The sequence below is a fragment of the Erpetoichthys calabaricus genome, chromosome 12 (genome assembly GCF_900747795.2).
Source record: "Erpetoichthys calabaricus chromosome 12, fErpCal1.3, whole genome shotgun sequence".
Classification (NCBI taxonomy): domain Eukaryota; kingdom Metazoa; phylum Chordata; class Cladistia; order Polypteriformes; family Polypteridae; genus Erpetoichthys; species Erpetoichthys calabaricus.
The window spans coordinates 16,350,179-16,376,316 of record NC_041405.2 but is presented as its reverse complement, the minus strand read 5'-3'; the positions used below and the strand labels follow the sequence as shown (position 1 = coordinate 16,376,316).

The following is a 26,138-nucleotide window of genomic DNA, read 5'->3' as shown; positions in this document are numbered from 1 at the left end:
AAAATGGTCTACCTCTTCCAATCCATCTGTTAGGGAATTTCTCAGGTAGAAACTGTCTACCATGCAAAGCAAGGTGACAAGGCGCACCATCTTGTTGAAACACTGCATTCTCTATCAGTCCTAATTGCTCAAGTTGAGGAATAAAGTCATTTTGCATGCATTTCTAATTAGCTATCACCATTAACAACATGCCCTTCAAAAAGGAACGGCCCGTTGACTCCTAAAGCACACCACACATTAACTTTGGGAGAATCTCTTTCATGTTCAACAGACTCATGTGGATTTTCAGTTCCCCAAATACGGCAAAAATAAAACTTCTAAAGACAAAAAAGAAAAACTAGATACATCAAGCTTTCTAATCCTTTTTACAAATTCTTTCTATCACATATACTTACAAAGTTACAACTGTTTTAAATTGCACACAGACTTTATGGACACGCTGTATAGTTGTTTTAGAGTGGCAGCCAGGTGGAGTTTGAGGCACATTCGTATATGCGCATGATTGTGATGTATAAAGGTAAACTGCGTAGAAGTGTGCATACGCCAGATTTAATAACTCAGATTTTTTTTTTTTGGCATAAACATTTTTCTTTTTTTTGGCATAAACATATTCTCACACTCCAATCCATGCCAAGTTTTATAAATGAGACTCCAGTAGAGTATTCAGAGAGGTGGAAACTGTTATTTTATAAAACAAGAAAATCAAGGACTCGGCTATTAGATTTTAATTACAATTGAGGGTTTGCTGTTTCTTTTCAATAGCAAATGTTCAACTTCCTTTCAATTTATAAGTTCTTGTCAATTACCTGTAATATAATTAGTTCAAGAACATTGTCGCTGAAATGCACAGTGAAACTCATCTCATCATTATGACGCCTGGAATCGCAAAAATGGCATCACCAAAAAAGTCTGCGCACACTCTTATAAATGAAGGTGCCATAGTGGTCCTTCAGAATGATGCCATAGGGCAGGGGTGTCCAACTCCGGTCCTGGACGGCCAAAATGACTGCAGGTTTTCATTCTAACCACCTTCTTAATTAGTGACCTGTTTTTGCTGCTAATTAACTTCTTTGGCCTTAGTTTTAACTAACTCGACTCAGACCCCTTAGTTCTTTCTATTTCCTTAATTAAAAGCCAAGCAATAATGAGATAGAAAACGAGCAAACAGGTGACCAGCTAACCGCATTATCTGAACATAAAGAAAGGTGAGGGTTTTGGTATGATTAATGTCTCAGGTCAATAATCAGAAACAGAAAATCAACAGTTTGGGAAGCGTCTGCTGTGGCAGGATGAGAGCGGCAGCAAGCCATGGAATTAAGTAACGGGTTTAATTAACAGCAAGAATTGGCTTCTCATTAAGAAACTGGTTGGAGTGAAATTGGGTGGAGTTTGAAATCCCAGTTTAGCTGGTCATCTGTTGGCTCTTTTCACATCTCAGTTCTGTTTGGCTGCCATTTAATGAAGAAAAGAATCAATTGAGAGGAGTGAATCCTTAAAAACAGGGCTATTAAAATGAAGGGAAAAGGAGTTAATTAGCAGTGAAAACTACTCACTGATTAGGAAAAGGGTTAGAATGAAAACCCGTAGCCACTGCAGCCCTCCAGGCTTGGAGTTCGACACCCGTGCCATAGGGGAACCATTTCTGGTACCCAATATACCCATCAGCATAAAGGTTCCAGAAAGAACTTTTATTTATTTAGATCCATAACATACACCATAGATAAGCATGAAATAATGGATTCCTGATTTTCATAACTTCGGGTTTTCTTGATTTGTTAACATCCTGGTAGGTAGCCTACCACACATTAAAGATTTCATTTTTTTCTACATATTAGAAAGTTTTTCAAAGCAGAAAGAACCATGTTCATATGCAAAGTACCTTTCACACAATGAAATGGTGCTTTGTCGAGCCATACTTCTATGAAGGAACCACACATCCCAGTAAAGAACCATAAAATGTCATTAAAGAACCAGCACTTTTTAAGAGTGTAGGACTTACAGGTGCTGAAACTTTCTGTAATGTTAAGCCGATTTCCAAGAGAAGTTCACATTTTATTAAATCCTGACTTTTACGTCGAACATAAGCACGTTTTATACATGGACCCCCTAGACCTTCTGTAAAGCCAGTGTAATGCTACACATCTCTTACAAAGATTTTCAGTCATAGTCTTTATTTACATAATCTTAAGAAACCCTTGCAAGCCACAGACAGTCACATCTTGAAGTGTTCAGAAAACACAAAAGGATAAGCAGAAAGAGTATTTTTAAATTTCACTGCTACAAGCCGGTGAAGTCCTGTACTCTGATGCAGGCCTTCATTGGATTTACAGTTAGCATAATTTGTGTTTTTTTAATCCAAAGTTGATAGACCTCCCGATGTTCATTTAGACAGGTAGGCGTACTTTGTGTTGTGAATGTTGCATTGATATGTACTTTCCATTGACGGTTTGTATTTGTAAGTATGTTTAAGCCCTCTGAACCTGCCTTCAGTGAAGACATTGATGAATAAAATGCATTGAACTGAATAAAAGAATTAAACTGGACTTCTCATCCGACTTGAAGTTGGCATGATTTTGCAGTTTCTTTTTATTTTTTTGCTCCATAGAAAAAGTATTGTCAAAGGCAAAACGATTTTGAAAATTCACCAGTGGTTTTTAAAATGGGAATTTTTTATAAAATTTAAAAATTTCCATAACAAACTCAATTAAAGATACCTCAGGGAAGACTGCACATTCTTGACAAATGTCCTTGAAGAAGACGTTCACCAAACTTCAAACAAACTGGTCCACTGGGAACCATGCTGAAGGGCTGACAGACAGGCACATATAGCGGCTTTTGGGTTTTATGGGAACGCACAGTAAGAAAAAAGGGGAGACAGAGAGTCAGTCTGAAGATTTGGGGGACCACTGTGGCAACCCCATTTAATAATAGCATAAACAAGTTCAAAGAAAAGAGCAAATGAGTGTACCACAATAACAGCGCCTGCTGTGATCAAAAGAGTTAAAAGAAAAAGTCACTCCCGAGTATGAGCTCTGTCGTCTGAAGTTGTGGGTCTGTAAGGATAACTCACTGCTGGCAGCCTTCACGATTTTATGTTGGTCTGCAGGAAGTGTCAGGGCCTCATGAGCTGGACCAGTACTGATGTGTGTATACAGTTAGGTCCATAAATATTTGGACAGAGACAACGTTTTTTCTAATTTTGGTTCTGTACATTACCACAATGAATTTTAAATGAAACAACTCAGATGCAGTTGAAGTGCAGACTTTCAGCTTTAATTCAGTGGGGTGAACAAAACGATTGCATAAAAATGTGAGGCAACTAAAGCATTTTTTAACACAATCCAAGTTCCATTCAAGTTTTAGAACAAATCACAGTACAGAAACTGCACTGGATAAAGTAGTAAATGACTTGCGGGTTAAGGCGGACAGAGGCCGTATATCTGTCCTTGTTCTGTTAGACTGGAGTGCAGCATTTGACACCATTGAAAGAGTATTCTTATAAATTGCCTTAGTCAGTGGGTAGACCATCTCCGGCAATGTCTTCAATTGGTTTCATTCTTACTTAACATGTAGAAAATTCTTTATTAGTTGTGGTGATTATACCTCAGAGATCCGTGATGTTTTCTATGGTGTAGCACTCTATTCTGGCTCCTCTGCTCTTTTCAATATACAGTACTTCCATTAGGTCAGATTATCTCAAAGCACAAGGTGAGCTACCACAGCTATGCAGATGACACACAGCCGTATTTATTGATAGCACCTGATGACCCTGATGCTCTTGGCCCTCTGATCCTGTGTCTTACTCGTATTTCCGAATGGATGAGTAGTAACTTTCTCAGACTAAATAAAGAGAAAACAGAAATCTTAGTGCTTGGCAAAAATTAATATAGTGAAGGTATTAGAAATAAACTTGATCCCATAGTTTTAAAATTCAAGTCAGAGGTAAATAATTTAGGGGTAAGTATTGACTCTGACCTAAATTTTAAATCATGTATTATTCAGATTATAAGGACTGCCATTTTTTCAGTTACGGAATATAGCAAAAGCTAGGCCTCTTATAATTTTATAACATGCTGATAAATTAGTTCCCACTTTTGTTTTCAGTCAGCTAGATTACTGAAATGCACTCCTTACAGGACTACCTAAGAAAAAACATCAGTCAGTTACAGTTAGTGCAGAATGCAGCAGCAGGAACCTTAACCAGAAAAAGGAAATCTGAGCACATCACACCAGCCTTAGTGTCACTACATTGGTTACCCGTGTCATTTAGAATTGACTTTGAAATACTGCCAATGGTTTACAAAGCTTTAAATAATCTGACCCCATTTTATATTTTAGAATTTTTGTCCCCTTACACTCCCAAGTCGTAATCTCAGATCTTCAAATGAAGGTCTGCTTATAATTCCAAGAGCCAACCTGAAAAGAAGAGGTGAAGAGACTTTTTGCCGTTATTCAACTAAAATATGGAATACCTTACCAATAGAAATCTGTCAGGCTAATACTGTACAACATTTTCAAAAACTGCTAAAAACACATTATTTTAAAATGTTTTTTTCTTAGCTACATTTTAGTTGTATCCCTATTTAAAATAATATATATTTTTTTTTTTTTTGCATTTATATTGCACTTTTCTCACTCCTCAAAGCGCTTAGCAATTGCAGGTTAAGGGCCCTGCTCAAGGGCCCAACAGAGCAGAGTCCCTTTTTGGCATTTTACGGGTTTCAAACCGGCAACCTTCCAATTGCTGGTGCAGATCCCTAGCCTCAGAGCCACCACCCCACCTATATTTGTCTGTATTGGCATTGAATTATCATTTTCCTCTGTGTTCTGCAATACTAATCTGTGCTATTCTTTGCTGTCTTTTCCAATTCCAGTCATTCTTCTTCTTCTTCTTCTTCTTCTTCTTCTTCTTCTTCTTCTTCTTCTTCTTCTTCTTCTTCTCCCAAAATTGATGTCTGTACTTCATTTCATGCTCAGCTGCTTTTCTTTTAATTCTGCCATGTCATCTTATCGATCAGTTTCCCTATGCAATTATTATTATTATTATTATTAGAGGGTGGCATGGTGGCACAGTGGTAGTGCTGCTGCCTCGCAGTTAGGAGACCCGGGTTCGCTTCCCAGGTCCACCCTGCGTGAAGTTTGCATGTTCTCCCCGTGTCTGCGTGGGTTTCCTCCGGGCGCTCTGGTTTCCTCCCACAGTCCAAAGACATGCAGGTTAGATGCATTGGTGATCCTAAATTGTCCCTAGTGTGTGCTTGGTTTGTGTGTGTGTGCCCTGCAGTGGGTTGGCACCCTGCCCAGGATTGGTTCCTGCCTTATGCCCAGTGTTGGCTGGGATTGGCTCCAGCAGACCCCTGTGACCGTGTGTTCGGATTCAGTGGGTTGGAAAATGGATGGGTGGATGGATTGTTATTATTATTATTATTATTATTATTATTATTATTATTATTATTATTGTTCTTCTTGTTGTAATAAATTTTCATCTCTTCACAATTCACCTGAGTACCTTTCTGAGGATGTGTGCAGTGTCTATAAGTGTGATATTTTGCACTTCATTAGCTAATGGATTATTTGTATCCTTTTATTCTAATATATTATTATTATTATTATTATTATTATTATTATTTTTGTTGTTTCTCCTTTTATTGCTGTAAAGAATTTTTGTCAACTTTTAATTGTTTTAAAAGTGCTGTATAAACAAACTTGACTTCACTTCACTTGATTCCAGAAACACAAAAAAACGGACAAAGGATTTGAATTGTCATCACTGGATCTGTGAGTCACTTGGACTCTTAAAAATAAAGGTGCCAGCGTGGTTCTTCAGATCGATTCCATAGGTGACACCCATTTTTGGGTCCTAAAAGATCCATCCACAAGAAGGGTCCAGAAAGAACCTTTATTAATTTAGATCTGTATTCGGCTTCATACAGTATATAGTCATGTATAGAAGATAACAGATTTATAAAAGAACGATGTGCCATGATTTTAAAAGGACTCTTGCTGCATACAATAACACCAGATTGTTTTAATCTGTAGGTGTTCTGCTAGGTAGCCTAACATACATTGAATATTTCATTTTTTTCAACATATTAGGATGTTTTTCAAAGCATTAAGAATCAAGTTTATATGCAAGGCACGCTTCCTAGAATTAAATGGTTCTTGTTCAAATGAAGGTTCAACAAGGAACCACAAAACCCAGTTAAGAACCATAAACTGCAAAAAAAAAAAAAAAAAAAAAAAAAAAAATATATATATATATATATATATATATATATATATATATATATATATATATATATATATTAACAGTGTGCACTAACCTTCGCTCACCACACTGCTCGATTTTACCTTTGAACAAATCAAAAATATTTCTACTTCTGACTTGGACCAATGCTCCATGGTGATTTTTAAAGACGTCTTGTAGTCCCCTCTCATTTCAGACTAGACATTTTAGAGCTCTTTTCTAAGGAGGAGCAGAAGTGTCATTAGTGTGGATGGTGGGAATTCAGCCGCGTTCACGCTAGGCGTTTGCCAGAATGACTCCCTCCTGTCTACACAAGAACTTGGCGTTGTCAAGGAGACCGGCACGACCCGGATGCGCTGTTCCAGGCTTAAAAATCTTTCCAATCAGATGGCGGCGGTGAGAATAAAGAGTCTTGGGGAAACTGCGGCTTGGTAAATGAGAAGGTCTCTGAGTAAACTGCAGATAACGGGATTGAAGTCTGCTTTTGTTTAAAACAGAAAAGAGACATGCTGTATTATGAGAACATAGGATCTGTTCTGTATTGTTGGCTTTCGTCCTAGACCTAGGGATAGCTATGAAGATGAGCTCAGCCATGGGCTTTCGGGGTATTTATGAAGACAGCGCCTACACGATGCTAATTTACACAAATGCTGCAGGAAAGGTAAATGAATAGATTTCACTTGGAAATATTCAGGTGGAAGACATGACATAAGAAACAGCGAACATCGAGGAGGCCTGAACACTGGTGACACCACTCGCAGTGTGAAGCAGTCGAGACGAGAAAGTCCGATTAAGCATCAAAAGCTGGCCGAGGTAAGAAGAGGAGCTTCACGATCTTTCACTTCTTCTGAAGCTTACAAAACGAGATCCGCGCGTAGTCAGGTGTTCTGCAGAGCTGGGTGTGCGCAGCGCCTTTATAATTAAGCTGGCGTGCTCTCTGCTGTGTGTATATCGTACACTGTACACAACACAACCCCGAAAATACACAGAGGAAGGGAATAAAATAAAATTTAAAAAAAAAACAATTGTATAATGATAGAAAATGCCGACTTAAAACTTTTATTTGTTTTAGGGAAATTATTTTATTTAGGATTATGGAAAGGGCCAAGCGCAATGAAAGTTTAATAATAATAAAATAATAATACATTTTATTTATATAGCGCCTTTCCCATGCTCAAGGCACTTACAGAATAAATAAAGAACGGCAGAATATACAGTATATAGCATTGTACAAACCAGATAAATAAACAAAGAAGATTAAGACAGTAAATTCTGAAAAAAAAAAACAGACAACATAATCGATGGTCTCGCGCACACATACAGGTTACATTAGCATCTTGACAGAGAAGTAAACTGAGAGAAAGGTAATAAAGTCAGATAGAGCTAAAAGCCTTCCTGAACAGATGAGTTTTGAGTTGTTTTTTAAAAGAATTCATGGAGTCAGCTGACCTGATTAATTTTGGTAGGTCATTCCAGAGTCTGGGCGCTATACAGCTGAAGGCCCTGTCACCCATGGAGTGTAGATTAGTGAGGGGCACAACAAGATTACCAGTTTGGGAAAGAGTTATTTATAGATACTGCTTCTAGATTAACCAAACATTTTGGTATTTTTTTTAAAGTTCAGAAAATCAAAGCAGTTATCTTCAACCAGTCTACTGATGGGCACAGTTAAGCCAACAGAGCTGACTATGAATCACCAATCAGTCAGTCAGTCATCGTCCAACCCGCTATATCCTAACACAGGGTCACCTGGAGTCAATCCCAGCCAGCACAGGGCGCAAGGCAGGAACAAATCCCGGGCAGGGCACCTGGTTTTGGACAGAAACCGGAGCAAACCCACGTAGACACGGGGAGAACATCAGCAGCACTACCCACTGCGCCACCCTGTGAGTCACCAGCTACCCCAAAACACACATCCTTGGAAATTCTGAGCCATGGAACATGTGCACTCCATTTAATATCCATCCATTCTCCAACCCGCCGAATCTGAACACAGGGTCACCAGGGTCTGCTGGAGCCAATCCCAGCCAACACAGGGCACAAGGCAGGAACCAATCACAAGGCAGGGTGCCAACCCACCACAGGACACACACAAACACACACAGACACACACCAAGCACACACTAGGGCCAATTTAGAATCGCCAATCCACCTAACCTGCATGTCTTTGGACTGTGGGAGGAAACCCGAGTGCCCGGAGGAAACCCACGCAGACACGGCGACAACATGCGAACTCCATGCAGGGAGGACCTGGGAAGCGAACCCAGGTCCCCAGGTCTTCCAACTGTGAGGCAGCAGCACTACCCACTGCGCCACCATGCCGCCACTCCATTTAATATCTGCATTGATAACCTGTGTCATATACTTTATTCATTTGTTTGAATCTTCATATATTGTGATTTTGACTGTTCTGTCTAATTCAGTGGGCTGACACCAATTCCATGTTTCGTTGTGGTCTTACATGTAAAGTTGCCAGGTTAAGTTGTGGCCCCCCAGAACCCTGACTTGGATTAAGTCGATCTGAGAAAGCTTTATTTTTGTTTTTCTGTGCCGAAACAGCACAAAAATATATTTCTGTCAGAACACAACATAATGGTTTATTTGTGAGAATTAAGGTAAATCAACAGATTACTGCAATTAACAGGTTTTTCTCATTAAATGACAGCATACAGCGTGCATAGCCATTTGCATCCATAAACATAATTTTGTCTACCTTTGTTGAGACGAGGCTGAACGCTTACATTTGTCATGGTTATGGAGAAACTATTCCAATCAAAAACAACAATATAAAAACTGAGCTCTTATAGTGGGATGAAACCCCAGGGCCTCAAAGCTTCCTGTGCTTTCATGATAGGATATCTAACTTGATCATTGAAAACATTGGGGATGGTAAACATGTTCATCTTGATAAATTAAAAGGATCTAAGTTGCAAAGACAAAAACATTTTTATTGTTATGAACCTTGTTATTTTTTCAGCAATTTTTAAAATATTATGTGATTTTTTTTTTTTTTTGCGGACAATACTGTGGGACAATGGTTAGCACTGAAGGTTTATAGTTTCAGAGGCCATGGTTTTAATCCCTGTTGGTCATAATCTGTGTGGAGTTTGCACATTGTTTGAATCCATGTAGTGCAGGGGTGTCCAGCTCCGGTCCTGGTGGGCCACAGTGGCAGCAGGTTTTCATTCTGACCCTTTTCCTAATCAGCAGGCAGTTTTCACTGCTAATTAACTCCTTTTCCCTTCATTTTAATTGTCCTGTTTTTAAGGATTCATCCTCTGAATTGATTTGTTTCTTCATTAAATGGCAGCCAAAGAGAAATGAGATGTGAAATGAGCAAACAGATGACCAGCTAAACTGGAACATTAAACTCCAGCCAATTTCACTCATATGGAGAATAGTCTTGTCAAGATGAATAATTGTGAAGGTTTCATGACCCTTTTCTTGTAGAAAATCTCAAAGATGAAGAAGGAAACAGCAAGAATTTGTAAGATTGCAAAAAAAGGTAGAACCAAGATGGCAAATAAATGGTGCACATCAAGAAATTGTATGTAACAGCCTTTGTAACAGTCATGAATTTGTTCATGACCAGCGGGAATTTACTGATGGAGTATCTGTCCATGTAAAAGAGAAAAGATGTGAATAAGAAATTTTTCCTTAATTCAAAAATAAAACTTGAAATGTGCACCCCTGAAAAGGACAGTGTTAACAACACACACTGGAGTGAGGACCTTATGAGTCAAGGAAAACAACAGCAGCATGCTATACACATCAAGGATGAAATATGTAATCCGTTATCGAATGAGTTCAAAGAGTAGACCAGCGTTTCTCAACCTTTAAGTATTTGCGACCCGAGTTTTCATAACAGTTTTAATCGCACCACCCTATCGTTTTTTTAAACCCTAATAAAATTTATTCCTATATTTTTTGCTGCCGATACACTGCTACAAGTTTAAAAATTCCCTACGAACAGCGAAATTACGCCACATATGGCAACATTCGCACTCCACAGTCTGAGAACCGCTGGAGTAGACCATTGAGGAGTGTGTGAGAGTGACATAAGAAGGCATTTGGAGATACAATTGAATAATAAATTTGATTGTGGACCTACCCAGTGGGTTTTTAAGAAAGACCAGTCAGTAGACAATGTTAAAAAGCACTCAACAATTCACAAAAAATGAAATACACATTACTCTAGTTTTTTAGGAAATGTTGAAAAGTCTGTAAATTGGCCAAAGAAAAACTGCAATGGATGTGGGAAAATATTTTGTTTCACGTCTGGAATTAAAAGACATCAACATATTCACACGGGTGAGAAACCATATAGTTGTACTAAATGTGAGAAAAGCTTCAGTTACATAGGTTCCCTCAAATCACACCACAAACTTCACACTGGAAAGAAACTGTATACAGTAATCCCTCGCTATATCGCGCTTCACCTTTCACGGCTTCACTCCATCGCAGATTTTATATGTAAGCATATTTAAATATATATCGTGGATTTTTCGCTGCTTCGCAGGTTTCTGCGGACAATGGGTCTTTTAATTTCTGGTACATGCTTCCTCAGTTGGTTTGCCCAGTTGATTTCATACAAGGGACGCTATTGGCAGATGGCTGAGAAGCTACCCAGCTTACTTTTCTCTGTCTCTCTTGCACTGACTTTCTGTGATCCTGACGTAGGAGGCGTGAGCAGGGGGGCTGTTCGCACACCTAGACCATACGGACACTCGTCTAAAAATGCTGAAAGATTATCTTCACGTTGCTATCTTTTGTGCAGCTGCTTCCTGAAACGACATGCTGCACGGTGCTTCACATACTTAAAAGCTGGAAGGGCACGTATTGATTTTTGACTGAAAAACAAACTCTGTCTCTCTGTCTCTCTTTGTCTGCTCCTGACGGAGGGGGTGTGAGCTGCCGCCTTCAACAGCTTTGTGCCGGCGGTGCTTCGCATACTTAAAAGCAGCCCTATTGATTTGTTTGCTTTTCTCTATCTCTGTGACAGCCTGTGCTCCTGACACGCACTCCTTTGAAGAGGAAGATATGTTTGCATTCTTTTAATTGTGAGAAGGAACTGTCATCTGTGTCTTGTCATGGAGCACAGTTTAAACTTTTGAAAAAGAGACAAATGTTTGTTTGCAGTGTTTGAATAATGTTCTTGTCTCTCTACAACCTCCTGTGTTTCTGCGCAAATCTGTGACCCAAGCATGACAATATAAAAATAACTATATAAACATATGGTTTCTACTTTGCGGATTTTCTTATTTCGCGGGTGGCTCTGAAATGCAACCCCCGCGATGGAGGAGGGATTACTGTAGTTGTACTAAATGTGGAAAGAGCTTTTGTGTTTTGTGAATGCTAAAAAGCATTGGCGAATTCACACTGTGTTTTATTTTGGTAAAGTTTTTTATTACTCGACTTTCCCCTTTTATATTATTAATGTGTAGCCTTTCTCAGAATGCCTCAGATCTCACAGACTTACCACTGTTTATAAGGTATTGTACCATATAATGTCTCGCCACCTTCCCGTCTACATTTATAACTTCAGACAAGTAGGTGTAGTAAAAGACAAGCAGAAGTTAAAGTTACACTTTAAAAAATGTATTATTGATAATATTCATAAATAATAACAATAAGCAAAGCACAAGTGAATATCGGTAAACATACAACCTGATAAATGCTTATGTGTAGTTTCAGGCAGCACACAGACTTGTTACTTAAAATGTCTCTAGTTAAGGCATCATTTTTGGTCAGCTTTCCTCAGAACAGGCCACATGCCTGTCTCAATATGGCTGCCAAGCTGTGCTCTTCATTGTGTGGTCCTTTTCATGGAAATGGTGTGAAAGATGCTCCTTCATGATGGTGGTGTAAGAGAGAGGGAGGGGTAAAGCAAGCAAATTTATAGATTTTCTGTCCAAACCCAATAGGGCACCGTGGTAGTTAATGGCTTCTGATTTAAAACCAAACAGGCTGTAACGGCCAACTCACTCTCCAATACTGGTAGCTCCACCACCAAGACCCGTGGCCTGGCAAGCTGCGGACGTTAGACCCGACAAGCTGTACTTCTTCCAAATAAACTTCCCCCAATTGACAATCAAAAATAAGACAACAAACAAACAGTATGGAAAATAATAAAGTGAATACATATTGATAAAGAAAGAAATGAACAAACTCCAAACAATATATATATCACACCCCAACCAACCCTGACATAACATATAACCCGAAAAGTGTCTGGCGGAAAGTAATAATAAAAGAAAAAGTGCAGCACAAAGTTATTATACAATACAAACCCTCCCTTTACCCCACACTGAACACAAACTCAATAAGACACTGTGGGATATGGCCGGCCATTCATCCCAGCCAATACCCCCAAGCCGTTAGATGGAGCCCACCTTGCAACGTGGAGATGCCCCGAATTCCAGCAGGGCATCATGGACTATGGAGATTTAATACACAGCCCTGCTGGATAACGTCGGGGCCGCCAGGGGACGCTGCAGGGAGATGCAGAGATGTTTATTTTCCATACAGCCCGGAAGTAGGTCCCAGTCACATGGTTGGAAGAAATAAAGTGCTTCCGGTCTGATGAAGAAAAGGAGTTTTTATCTGACCTGGAAGTGTTAACAGTCACATGGACAGAGAGAGAAATACTTCTGGGTCAAGGACTATAAAAGGACTGTGGGATATCCCAGACGTTGAGCTGAGGTGGGTGGAAGGGTGGCAGCGCGTCTAGGAGAGTGGAGGATTGATTATTGTTATTGATTGTTATTGAGTATAGTGGAGTGGTGGTGCTTTGTGCACTTTATTATTATAATAAATATTCATCTTTGAACTTTTACCTGGTGTCTGACGTGTGGTCTGAGGGTTCAAGGAAGCGAGAGCGCCCCTATCTGTTACAACACACAGAAAGTACGAAACGCACATAAAAGTCCAGAAGATTTAACAGAAAATGGATAATGTTTGTGAACCTGGTTCAGCTGGAAAAATTGTCCTACGGAAAGTACACAGATGAAAATGATGGCTTGCTCCACTCCCCAAACAACAAGAAACAGTCTCACCGTGTTTATCCTCAGTACATGGCTTGATTCAGAACCCTGGGGTTTTGTGGTGCAAAGCTGTTATTGTCGGGCGTTGAAAGGGGCAGGTAGACAAAGGTGTGGATGATTTGAATTGGTGTTTTCTCCTGTCTCTGTAGCAGAATGGCAGTCTAGTAGAATGAGATGGGTTTTTTTTTTCTTCTTTCTGTCCTTCCATTTAAATAGCAAATGATAAGATGTATGTGATGGAATTGACAGGACCAGTTATCGTGAGGGACCATGGTTCCACAATGTTATCCTTCGCCCCTTTGTTTCCAGGGGAGCATATTTACATACACACAGACCATGTAAACAGGACAATGCTACGAAAGACAGACTCAGCACAAAATACATTTAAGATGTGTGGACATGTTGGACCCCGACACTGACAGGCTGACACAAGAAGTCTTAAAACACACACATTTATTGACAACCCGTAACCCAAGATGACACACGATGTACAAAATCACCCAAAGCTCAGTCTCTCTTGACTCTTGACTCCTCTGTGCTTCTTCGGCCACCTCCTACTCCTCACTTGCAAGCTCCGTCCTTCTCCCACCTGACTCCAACCTCCTGATTGGAGTGAGGTGGCCCCTTTTGTTCAGTCACTGGATGTGTCGCAGGTGGCCCCTGATTAACATCTTCCAACACTTCCGGGTGTGTCGGAAGTGCTGCAAGAGAATTCAGTCCTCCTTCCGGCAGCACTCCCGAGTGTGGCAAAAGTGCTGCATACTCAAGTCCAGGGGCTATCCAGGTGCCCCCTGGCAGTGGCCACGGTGTAGCATAGGGTTGGATCCCCCATCTTAGTGGCCCCTGTACAACCCAGGGGCACTGCCCCCTCATGGCCCAGGGAAAATATTCCCGTAGTTCCGGCATCCCGGTGGGGCACGGTCCTTGGACATCTGTCACAGATGACATTAATCACATAGTAGATAGATAGATAGATAGATAGATAGATAGATAGATAGATAGATAGATAGATAGATAGATAGATAGATAGATAGATAGATAGATAGATAGATAGATAGATAGATAGATAGATAGATAGATAGATAGATAGATAGATAGATAGATAGATAGATAGATAGATAGATACTTTATTAATCCCAAGGGGATATTCGCATACTCCAGCAGCAGCATACTGATACAAAAAACAATATTAAATTAAAGAGTGATAACAATGTAAAAGTACCGCTGCAAGGTAACTTTAGACCAATAGAATTCTGGTGCAACACAATGGGTTTCACACCTGCAGCCAATACCATTTCTTAAGGTGAAGCTTGCCAGCTAGGTAGTTGGCCTCCATGCACAGATTGATTGAGAGAGTCCTGCAGAAAATCACTTACCAAACTGGTTTTAGGCAGTTTCCCCCAACCCTGTCATAAAGTTACAAAGACATTAGGGTGGGGCTAACCATCAAACCATTGCCGTTCTTATCAATAATTTACACTAATATTAAATTGCTTTGTCTAAGTTACAAATAAAGACATAACAAATATTAATCAACTTATATACAACATTTCACACCACAGCACACTGGGAAGGAGTTTTTCAGCTGAACTGAATGCACAAAGAACGACGATGAGTTATCTCAGCTAAAAGCGTATCAGAGAATTCACACTGGAGAGAAAATATACGTTTGTGCTAAATGTTTGAAGACTTTCCATTTCTTACCATCCTTTATTAAACACCAGATACTTCATATTTGTGAGGTACCATTCGGCATTCTTGTATGTAGGAAGAATTGCGCTCAACTGAGTGATGTTAAATCACATCAGTGGTGCCACACTGGAAAGAATCCAAATAGCTGTACCGTGTATGGTGAGAGCTTCAGTCACGTAATATTCCTTTAAATCAAACAGTAACATTCATACCAGATGGCACCTGTGCAGCTCTTCACAAGGTGGAGTGATACCAAGTATTGGTACCCTTCCGTAATTTAAAAATGAAAAACAGTTTTCTATTAAATATTTAATTGGCATCCACCATTCTTGAAAAAAAATGCTTTCACTTTGTCATTGTGGGTTACTGAATGTAGATTAATGGGCCAACATGGCAAGTTTATCCATTTAAAATTAAATCAACAAGACAAAGTGTGCAGAAAGTGAAGAAGACTGAATACTTTTGGACTCCACTTGTAACGATCTTTTCCGCTACACTTCACTAAGCTTATAGTGAAAAATTATCCTGATGATTGCAGGTCAACCTCAAACTGCCTTCAACCGCTTCCCACAGTGCCGAAAGGTGATTTATAATAATAATAGCGATATTAACTAAACCACACAGAACAACACCCCCATTTCTAATATATACAATGAATACAAAGCATAAAATTATATATCCAAGAATTATCTAACTCCGTCCTTTCGATTTAGTCTTTTTTCCGTTTTCCTGTTTCTCCAGAATTCAGTTCATTTGACATGCCAATCCCAGAATAAAAGATTTACGGCTCACTTTTGCTTTCGATCCCTTTCATGGTAACCTCAGCGTATCCGGAATCTTCGAGGTGGCCACCCCAGACTGCGATGGACTTGTGGAGCTCCCCGAAAACAATCTTTCTCCTGGACTCAGATGGGTCATGTCTTTTCCTCCGTCGCCATGAAAACTCGGGCTCTCTTCCTTCTCTTCCTGCCTTTTTCGCGCCCCTATTTAAATACTGCGTCCGTTTCCATGGTACTCCCGGAAATCACAATGACAGCCCTGTACCTCCCAAAAGGTCCTCTCTATCCAACCCGCCTATCTTATCGTCCGTATTTTTAAATGACAATGGGATTTTACATAGAGAGAAAGAGAAAAAAAAATATACATTTTTACGTGGCAATGCTACACACTGTATGTTTAATTTCATATATCATTGTGGTGCATTTGAATATTTATTATAATAAATCTTCAGGATGGGTTGTTTCCATCACTCTATGTTCTCTGTTCAGGGTGCTGCCAGTGCTGACCTTGAATTGGATTAAGCAGGTTTAACAATATAATGTTATTGCTCTTTAATCCTGAAGCAAACTGAATATTTAACAAGGGTGAGTATTTTAACTTAATGTTCTGTTGGAATTATCACTTCAAGGTCAGATTGTTATTTCCATAAGAAAGACAGACGTTTCAATGTGCGGAAGTGATACTCTCTGATAATGGCGCAGTGTAGCATGTTCATTAGCATGTTCAAGTAAGAATTTCACTGAACTTCATACACTTGACAGTACTCATCCTATGAAATAATTATACCCCACGTATTAGGAATGTGGACACATGTAGCAGCAAAAGAAGAGAAGAAAGAAAATTAACATGAGGAGTGTGCCCTGGGGCTTAGTCAGTATGTATCCTGAAAAACTCCTTATGGCCCCAAGTTTGAAAAGTAGGTTAAAAATAAAAGGATTGATAAAATTGTGTCATAAAAATTAATTTATGTAAAAATGATATTTAACCTCCTTGAGTTTACAAGTTAATCATCTCTCTTGCGTTGACATCTTCATTTTTTGTAGACAAGAATGAATGAATGCAATGACTATAACTGTGTTGAACCATCACTTTGAATGCTGATTGTAAAGTTTTAACAAAACTGAACTGAGTATATTGTATCGAATGCAATTCTAATGAACACCAACCTCTGTTTTTACACAGAGCTGGATCCAGTTTTCCTCAGTATAGAAACAATGGCCCAAATGGAAGAAGAACTCCAGAAAACAAACTCTCGCAATGAGTCTCAAGATGAAGCAGATCTCCCTAACAAAAAGAAGAAGCACGAAGAGTACCGGCCTCATTTGCAAGATGATGCACAGCAAAAATTTGTATTTAAAAACCTCCCAAAGAGTGAAGGATCTGCTCATAATAAAGATGGCTTCACTTGTAGGGACTCTGTTTTTGCAAAGGAGGACGTCCAACAGGTGAGATATTTTTCAAATGAGAAAATAAAGGTAGAAACATGTAGTCCCATAGAGGATGATGGTAGCAAACACTCAGGTGAGGCCTTTAACACGTTTGAAGTAATTCACAAAATGAAGAAGAAGGTTTCTTGTAAACCTGCAACTAAATTAAGTGAAGGTAACCAAAAACAGCGATCTGTGCTTATCAAAGATGAACTCTGTGATCATTTACCCACTGAATTCAAAGAAGAGATCATTGAGAAGTTTGTAGATGAAGCGGGAAGGCATTTAGATCAGCAAATTTGTGTAGATAATAAATTAGACCAAGTGTGTGCACAGGTCCAAAGGGTTATGAAGAAAGAGCAATCAACAGGAGGATCTCAGATTGGCCTAGCAGTCCACAAGAAGAAGAAACAACCTTGTAGGGATTTGTCATCACGTTTTAAAATAGATAACAGTCATCCAAAAAAACTCACATGTACTGAATGTGGAAAAACATTTCGCTTCATGTCTGGAATTAAAAGACATCAACGAATCCATACAGGTGAGAAACCCCATTGCTGTACTGAATGTGGAAAATGTTTTCGACAGATAGGTTCACTTAAGTCACACCAGAGAGTTCACACCGGAGAGAAACCATATACTTGTGCTGAATGTGGCAAGAGCTTTCGTGTATCGTGGACATTAAAGAAACATCTGAGAATTCACACTGGAGACACAATTTTTAGTTGTAATGAATGTGCAAAGGTCTTTGGGCGATTGTCACAACTAAAAGCACATCAGAGGATTCACACTGGAGATCGACCATACAGTTGTGCTGAATGTGGGAAGGACTTCCGGTTTTTAGCAACCTATGCCAAACACCAAAGGATTCATACTGGGGAGAAGCCATTCAACTGTGATGAATGTGGAAAGAACTTTGCTCAAACGAGTGAACTTAAATCACACCAAAGATTTCACACTGGAGAAAATCCATATAGCTGTATGGTATGTGGTAGGAGTTTTAGCCAAATAAATTCCCTTAAATCACACAAGAACATTCATACCGGAGGGAAACCTTATAACTGTGCAGAATGTGGGAAAACATTTAAGTATAAATCGGCACTTAAAGCACACCAGATAGCTCACATTGTAAGATATGGGGAAGTGCAAGAAGAGTCAAATTCATAAATTAGTCTGGATAGTACATATGAAGGCATTTACAGCATTCCATGATCATTACAAGCCCTCACAAGGGTCCCAAACGGTTTTGTTTGGGTGACTCAAGATTGGTGGTGTGAACATAGTTGTGTGGGTGAATGTGCCCTGTGGTGGACTAGCACTTCTAAATTGGATTAAGTAGGTCGTGAAATGGTGGATTTGAAGGAAATCTCCTTAGGACTATCATATGTTGGGAAAGTACACTACAATTAAAATACAAAACAAGCAATAAATAGATCTTTTAGGAAGACTTTTCACCAGGTCGACCATGATCATCAGGAATATCTCACATATTAAATATTCAACATGCCTTTCAAAGAAGTGAATTGAAATTAAAGAGAAGCGCAATAGTGACATGAGTATGGATGAGAAGGTACACTGTGTGTCACAAGCAAATCAAAAGAAGTTAAAACCGATCCATATTTTGTTATTGACAAGTCCTAACAAACGTCCAGGCCGTCTCTTTGTCTGTTACTAGCCATTCCCAGCGGCTCCACCTGTGAAGTAGTGAAACAGGACAAACTTTAAAAATCTATAAACAAAAAGGTATCACTAGCTAAACGGAGGCAAGGTACCCTCCGAAACGCAGGGCTAGACCGAGTCCCCACTCCTGACGTCATGCTTCCGCCTCCCCTCGGCCCGCAACCTCTGTTTAGGATTAGGGCGAATATATATATCCTGTAAGCGAACTCTGATTCTTAGTATGATGAGAGAAGTCACAAAATCAACCAGAATGTTCAAGAAAATTCTAGAAAGAGACCCAATGTAAGTCTGTTAAGTAGTTCTCTCATTCGCTAGCTAAGCGGAGGTAAGGTACACACCCTGAGGATGGCGCATGAGTTAGGAGGGCCCTAAGGAGAACCTTCCAGAAGGACAACCATCTCTATAGCAATCCACCAGTCAGGCCTATATGGTAGAGTGGTCAGACAGCAGCCACTCCATTAGTAAAAGGCACATGGCAGCCCGCCTGGAGTTTGCCAAAAGGCACCTGAAGGACTCTCAGACCATGAGAAAGAAAATTCTCTGGTCTGATGAGACAAAGATTGAACTCTTTGGTGTGAATTCCAGGCATCACGTTTGGAGGAAACCAGGCACCGCTCATCACCAGGCCAATACTATCCCTACAGTGAAGCATGGTGGTGGCAGCATCATGCTGTGGGGATGTTTTTCAGAGGAAGGAATTGGGAGACTAGTCAGGATAAAGGGAAAGATGACTGCAGCAATGTACAGAGACATCCGGGATGAAAACCTGCTCCGGAGCGCTCTTGACCTCAGACTGGGGCGACGGTTCATCTTTCAGCAGGACAACGACCCTAAGCACACAGCCAAGATATCAAAGGAGTAGCTTCAGGACAACTCTGTGAATGTCCTTGAGTGGCCCAGCCAGAGCTCAGACTTGAATCCGATTGAACATCTCTGGAGAGATCTTAAAATGGCTGTGCACCGACGCTTCCCATCCAACCTGATGGAGCTTGAGAGGGGTCTGCTGGAGCCAATCCCAGCCAACACAGGGTGCAAGGCAGGAAACAAACCCCAGGCAGGGCACACACACACAACAAGCACACACTAGGGACAATTTATGATCGCCAATGCACCTAACCTGCATGTCTTTGGACTGTGGGAGAAAACCGGAGCACCCGGAGGAAACCCATGCAGACACGGGTGAGAACATGCAAATTCCACGCAGGGAGGACCCGGGAAGCGAACCCGGGTCTTCTAACTGCGAGGCAGCAGCGCTACCCACTGCACCATCGTGCTGCCCTTCAGTGTATTATCACCACTAAAAACCTGTTAATCTGTTCAATAAAGCAAGTAGGCCTAAATTGACTTTCCTTGGGTTGAAAGGTGCTAGAATTTCTAAAGTTTAGTTCTGGGTTGAACAATGGTCCAAACAAAAATAGCTTTCTTAAAAAACATTTTGTATCTGGGCCTTCACCATCTTTTTCTGTCCTGTTTAGATCCTGTTTACCCTCTTCGCTCAAAACACCTTTGTATGAAATCTTCAGTTTCCTTACAGTCTGTCATGTGGAATAACCGTCATTCTGCAAAAGTAAAAAATAGACTGACATGTTATGTGAGAGAGTGGCATGGCGGCTCAGGGGTAGTGCTGCTGCCTCACAGTAAGGAGACCAGGGATTGAATTCTGTCTCCTCCCTGTGTGGAGTTTGCATGTTCTCCCCTTGTTAGGTGAATCGGCAATATTAAATTGGTGTGTGTGTTCACCCTGCAATGGGACTGGTGCCATGCCATTGGGTTTGTTCCTGCCTTGCGCACCATGCTAGCTGGGATAGGCTCCATCCCCACAACATGACCCTGTTCTGAATTAAGCAGGTTAGATAATGACATGACATGAAATGTCTTAAGAAAGCCACTTCATTTTGGCTCTCTTTGAATCCAGAACTGAACTTTAGGAATGCCAGTACCTTGCAACCCAATTAAAAAGAATTAACAGATTTCAGTGGTGCTGAAGAAATGACAAAGGTATCTCTAATAACCTATTGATATTTGTACATGACTAATGCAGGATAATCTAAGGGAGTTGACCATTAGGGAACTGAAGGAATGGCTGCTGAAAATGGGGCTTATGAGAATAATACATTTTAAATCAGTCATGTCAAGCAGTAAAACCATTAGCAACACTAATAATGTCTTAGCTGTATTTTAATCAATTTGATGGTGTTTTGATTAAAAAATTAAAAAGGGGCAGAGTGGTGGTGGCTCTGAGGCTAAGGATCTGCACTGGTATCCCGAAGGTTGCCGGTTCAAATCCCCATCACTGCCAAAAAGAGATCCTACTCTGCAAGGCCCTTAACCTTCAATTGCTCCGGGGGCACTGTACAATGGCTGACCCTGCGCTCTGACCCCAAATTCCTAATACAAGAAATTGTATAAGGCAAAATAAAGAACAAAAAAATTCTATCAAAACATGGATATATTTGGGTCTGCCCAAACTTTTGACTGGTACTGTGTATCCCAGAGAAACTCACTTTGGGACCATACAGTTATGGGCCAGATGCAAGTCAACAATACCTGAATCTCTGCAATTGTTGTAATGAAGGAGAGCCTTCTTTATTGTTTAGCAATGCAATCACTTACACTATTTAGTTGAATTTGTCTTGTGACTCATGAGTAGAGTTGCAAAAAAACCCAGATCAAGCATGAATTCATAACTTCATAATAAAAAAATTATACTCTTAATACTTAGTAAGAAAATAGCATTCAGTGTACCTACCCAGACTGTCATACGCACCTAACCATGCACTGTAAAAAAAAATGTCAGTAAATTTAACGGTAAAAATACTGTAAATGATGAAAGTAAAATACCTTAACTGAAAAAAAGGAAAGTTATGTTCTGCTGAAAATGATCTGTTTATCTTAAACAATACATTTCATTATTTTCAACAGCCAAGTTCCATAAAATCATTATTTTTCTACCTTCAAAATATGCTACATACCATTTACTGACGCATTAAAGTTACACTGAATAAATCGCTGTTACTTGTACAGTGTAAAACTGTTAAATAGCGAAGGTAAACATCTGTAAAATGTACAACGGTAAAGCGCTGTTTCAGTTTCTCCCAAGTTACAATATTTGCATAAGGACACGCCCCCTTTTACCATATTGTGTCTGCTGAACCGCATATGAACAGTAGGGAGAAAAAACGTAAACAGATTTAGCAGACTTATATTTCCCTGCGTGCTGAAGGTTTTTTGAGGTGATGGAAGCTGATTTATGGTGGGTTGTACTCGATAAGCTGGCACACCTGTAGGACACCATTCACCACAGAAGTAACTTTACTTCTCCACCAGACAATGTGCCATAACTTCCTTTAAACATTGAATTGTTTTTAATGCATATAATTAAATAATACATGTTTGCTATTAGTTGTTGTTACTTTACTGATGCAAACTGTATACTGGTGTTTGATCCTGACAAAGATTCTAAGGGTTTATTGATTTGGCTTATTTATTACAGTGCATGGATATTAGGTTATAGTTAAACGTTTGCTTCTATTGGAATGTATTGTAAAGTAAAGAAACAGTTATTTACTACAACGTTATACTGTATTCCTAAAAATATTGCCACCTTCTTTTTTAAGTTAAAATTCTGGTAATCACAGCTGCCAGTACATTACCGTAAATTTAACATGATGTTTTTACAGTGTGAAGTTCAAGGGTTCATATGCGCTGATACATTGCACATCCAGTCACCTAAGTTAACTTTACAGGACTGTGTACGGGATGTATTTCATCCCTTACTCTGAGCTCGTGGTTTGAATTCTCAAATGACGATTTTAAAACTTTGGAAAGACACCAGTGTGCCTTGCAATTAAAATGACGGTCCCACCAGACTGTGGCTCTGGGAAAAAGGAAGTATGAAAACAGGTGGATAAATATACAGAGAATCTTAAAAGTCCCCTTCACCACAGGGATGGCCTCAGAGCTGAGCTAATATTGAAGAAGTTGGATCAAGTTTTATAAATGAATGAAGAAAATTAAACCACAGCAAATCCTTGTGTATGTGAAGAAAATGGAGATATCTTCACTAATGGGGAGGCAGCATAAAGAAGAGAGACGCCTCACGCCTTGACAAACTGGTGAGGACGGCAGGCTCTATTGTAGGCACGGAGCTGGACAGTTTGACATCCGTGGCAGAGCGACGAGCGCTGAGCAGGCTCCTGTCAATCATGGAGAATCCACTGCATCCACTGAACAGGATCATCTCCAGACAAGAGGAGCAACTTCAGCGACAGACTGCTGTCACCGTCCTGCTCACTGACAGACTGAGGAGATCGTTCCTCCGCCAAACTATGCGACTCTTCAGTTCCACCTGTTTGTGTAAACAGTAACATTATACAAAGTTATTGTCTGTTACTCCTGCCTCGCACTCTCCACCTTGCACTTTTTAACTTGCACTGTGTTTTCATCACTCTTTAATTAATATTGTTATTATCAGTATGCTGCTGCTTGAGTATGTGAATTTCCCCTTGGGGATTAATAAAGTATCTATCTATCTATCTATCTATCTATCTATCTATCTATCTATCTATCTATCTATCTATCTATCTATCTATCTATCTATCTATCTATCTATCTATCTATCTGATGAGCTATTCAAGAGTGCTGAGAGGTAGTTTATACAATAAAGACAGCTTACAGCTTCCATGGCAAGAAAATATGAAGTGACTGTAGAAAAGAAAACATGCACACTGGTGCTAGCTTATTTTTTACACAAGTTCCACAGTGGACCATTGGGCTGTCCGGTTTATGCTTTTTGCTTGTCTTCTATTTAAACATGGATCCTAATTGAAAAAAATATGTTTCAGTTTTAATCCTATTTGTGCAGATGTACAAATTACCATACTCAGTGGTGAGATCAAAGAAGAGAAATGGTGATCTGGTTATGAAACACACAAAGCTATGCACAGGAGTGCAGGAGACAATAACAACTGGAGAGAGGATTTGTTTGGAAAAAAAATTAAATTAAATTAAACCATCTGATTAAAGTGCTTGTTTGTATTTCATCAAGGTCATTAAACATCAATTTGTTCCTTCCCCGTGTTGTCTTTTCCCAGTCCTCTGCTTACTTATTAAGTATTTTCGTAAACGAGAAATGCATTGTAGTTATTGTAGCTACTGTATGTCTCACATATCAACATTCACCTAGTGAAATTATGTAAGTTGAAACATATTTTGTTGTAATATTTGTGAAATAAATAAAAGACAAAAAGCAAGGAAAGCAAGGTGTTTTATTGTGGTCATCAGTCCTGCACTTTGTGATTTTTAAAAATAGATAGATAGATAGATAGATAGATAGATAGATAGATAGATAGATAGATAGATAGATAGATAGATAGATAGATAGATAGATAGATAGATAGATAGATAGATATTAATTTTAGTACAGTAGGCATGATTAGATAGATAGATAGATAGATAGATAGATAGATAGATAGATAGATAGATAGATAGATAGATAGATAGATATTAATTTTAGTACAGTAGGCATGATTAGATAGATAGATAGATAGATAGATAGATAGATAGATAGATAGATAGATAGATAGATAGATAGATAGATAGATAGATAGATAGATAGATAGATAGATACTCATTTTAGTACAGTAGGCATAGATAGATAGATAGATAGATAGATAGATAGATAGATAGATAGATAGATAGATAGATAGATAGATAGATAGATAGATAGATAGATAGATAGATAGATAGATAGATAGATAGATAGATATTAATTTTAGCATTGTAGGCAGGATGAGAGAGAGAGAGAGACAGAAAGAGAAATAGATCTCACTTTTAGAATAGTAGTCAGGATAACAGATATTAATTTTAGTATATTTGGCAGTATTGCACAAATAGATGGACAGATAAAAAGGCAGCATAAGATAGAAAAATATTAACTTTTGTAATGTAGTCAGGATAACATAGATAGATGGACAGACAAAAGGACACTATAATATAGATATTGATTTTAGTATAGTAGCCAGGATAATGTAGGTAGGTGAAGAAATAAAAAGGCACTATAAGATAGATAGATAGATAGATAGATAGATAGATAGATAGATAGATAGATAGATAGATAGATAGATAGATAGATAGATAGATAGATAGAGTGTCCTCCATAATCTTTAAGACAAAGACACATTTTTCTTGATTTCCCCCTCTGCTCCACAGTTTAAAATTACAAATCAAAAAATTCAGAAGTGATTAAAGTGCATATTGCAGACTTTCATTAAAGGGGATTTGCATACATTTTGGTCCGCACATTTTTCCTACATGGTCCGCCCATTTCAGGGCAACATAATATTTGGGACAGTTGGCGTCACAGGTGTTTGTGATTCCTCAGGTGTGTTCAGGGCCATCTTAATGCATTGGCACGCTGGGCAGTTGCCCGGGGGTCCCATGCTAATCTATGTATGTTGTGACTTGCTGAGTGGTTGTGTAGGTAGGGGCCCCAGTGCACTGCTTTGCCCTTGGGCCTATAATGCTGTTAAGATGACCCTGGGTTATTTTCATTGCTTCATAAGATACCTTGGCTTGCTTATACCTTTGGAGTTTGTAGTTGCCATTGTTCAACATGAGGACAAGAGCTGTACCAATGAAATTCAAAGGAAGCCATTTTGAGGCTGAAAAACAAGAATAAAACCCTTCGAGACATCCATAAAACATTAGGCTTACCTAAATCAACTGTCTGGAATGTCATGAAGAACAAAGAACGCACTGATGAGCTCAGTAATCGCAAATGGACTGGTCGACCAAGGAAGAACTCCACTGCTGATGACAGAAGAATCTTCACTACAAAGAGGAGCTCTGTGAGCTAGAAATGTTTTCAGCTACCAGAATGGTAGGCATGTGCACTACGGAAGATAATGTTGTTAACACAAAGTACTCAGAGGTGGACAGTGATATTTTTAAGTTAATTCAGACAACAAATCAACATGTTTCTCTTCAGATAAATGAATTCATCCTAAAGCCAGAATCCATGTCGATTAAAGTAGAATCATGTGATCAGTTAGCATTTCAACTGAAAGAAGAGATTATTGAGAAATTTGTAACAGACATGGGAGGACACATGGAAATGAAGTTTTCTGTGGATAATAAACAAGACCCATAACAGAGTGGACCCATCAAAAGAGTAATAAAAATACATAGCTTACATATTTATATATGGGATGCCTTATGATTCCAATCCAGATTGGGATGCCCAAAGATGTCAGGAACCAGCAGGGAAGCAAT

At 39.3% G+C, this 26,138-nt stretch overlaps 1 protein-coding gene across 1 annotated transcript; it reads left to right on the top strand.

The window, feature by feature from the left end:
* The first annotated feature begins 6,609 nt into the window (after positions 1-6,609).
* Positions 6,610-19,045, top strand: LOC114662303 (zinc finger protein 660-like). The gene is made up of 2 exons (XM_028815695.2): positions 6,610-7,057; positions 16,954-19,045. The coding sequence occupies exon 2, from the start codon at positions 16,974-16,976 to the stop codon at positions 18,351-18,353; it is 1,380 nt and encodes a 459-aa protein (XP_028671528.1). The 5' UTR covers positions 6,610-7,057; positions 16,954-16,973; the 3' UTR covers positions 18,354-19,045.
* The last annotated feature ends 7,093 nt before the right edge of the window (positions 19,046-26,138 follow it).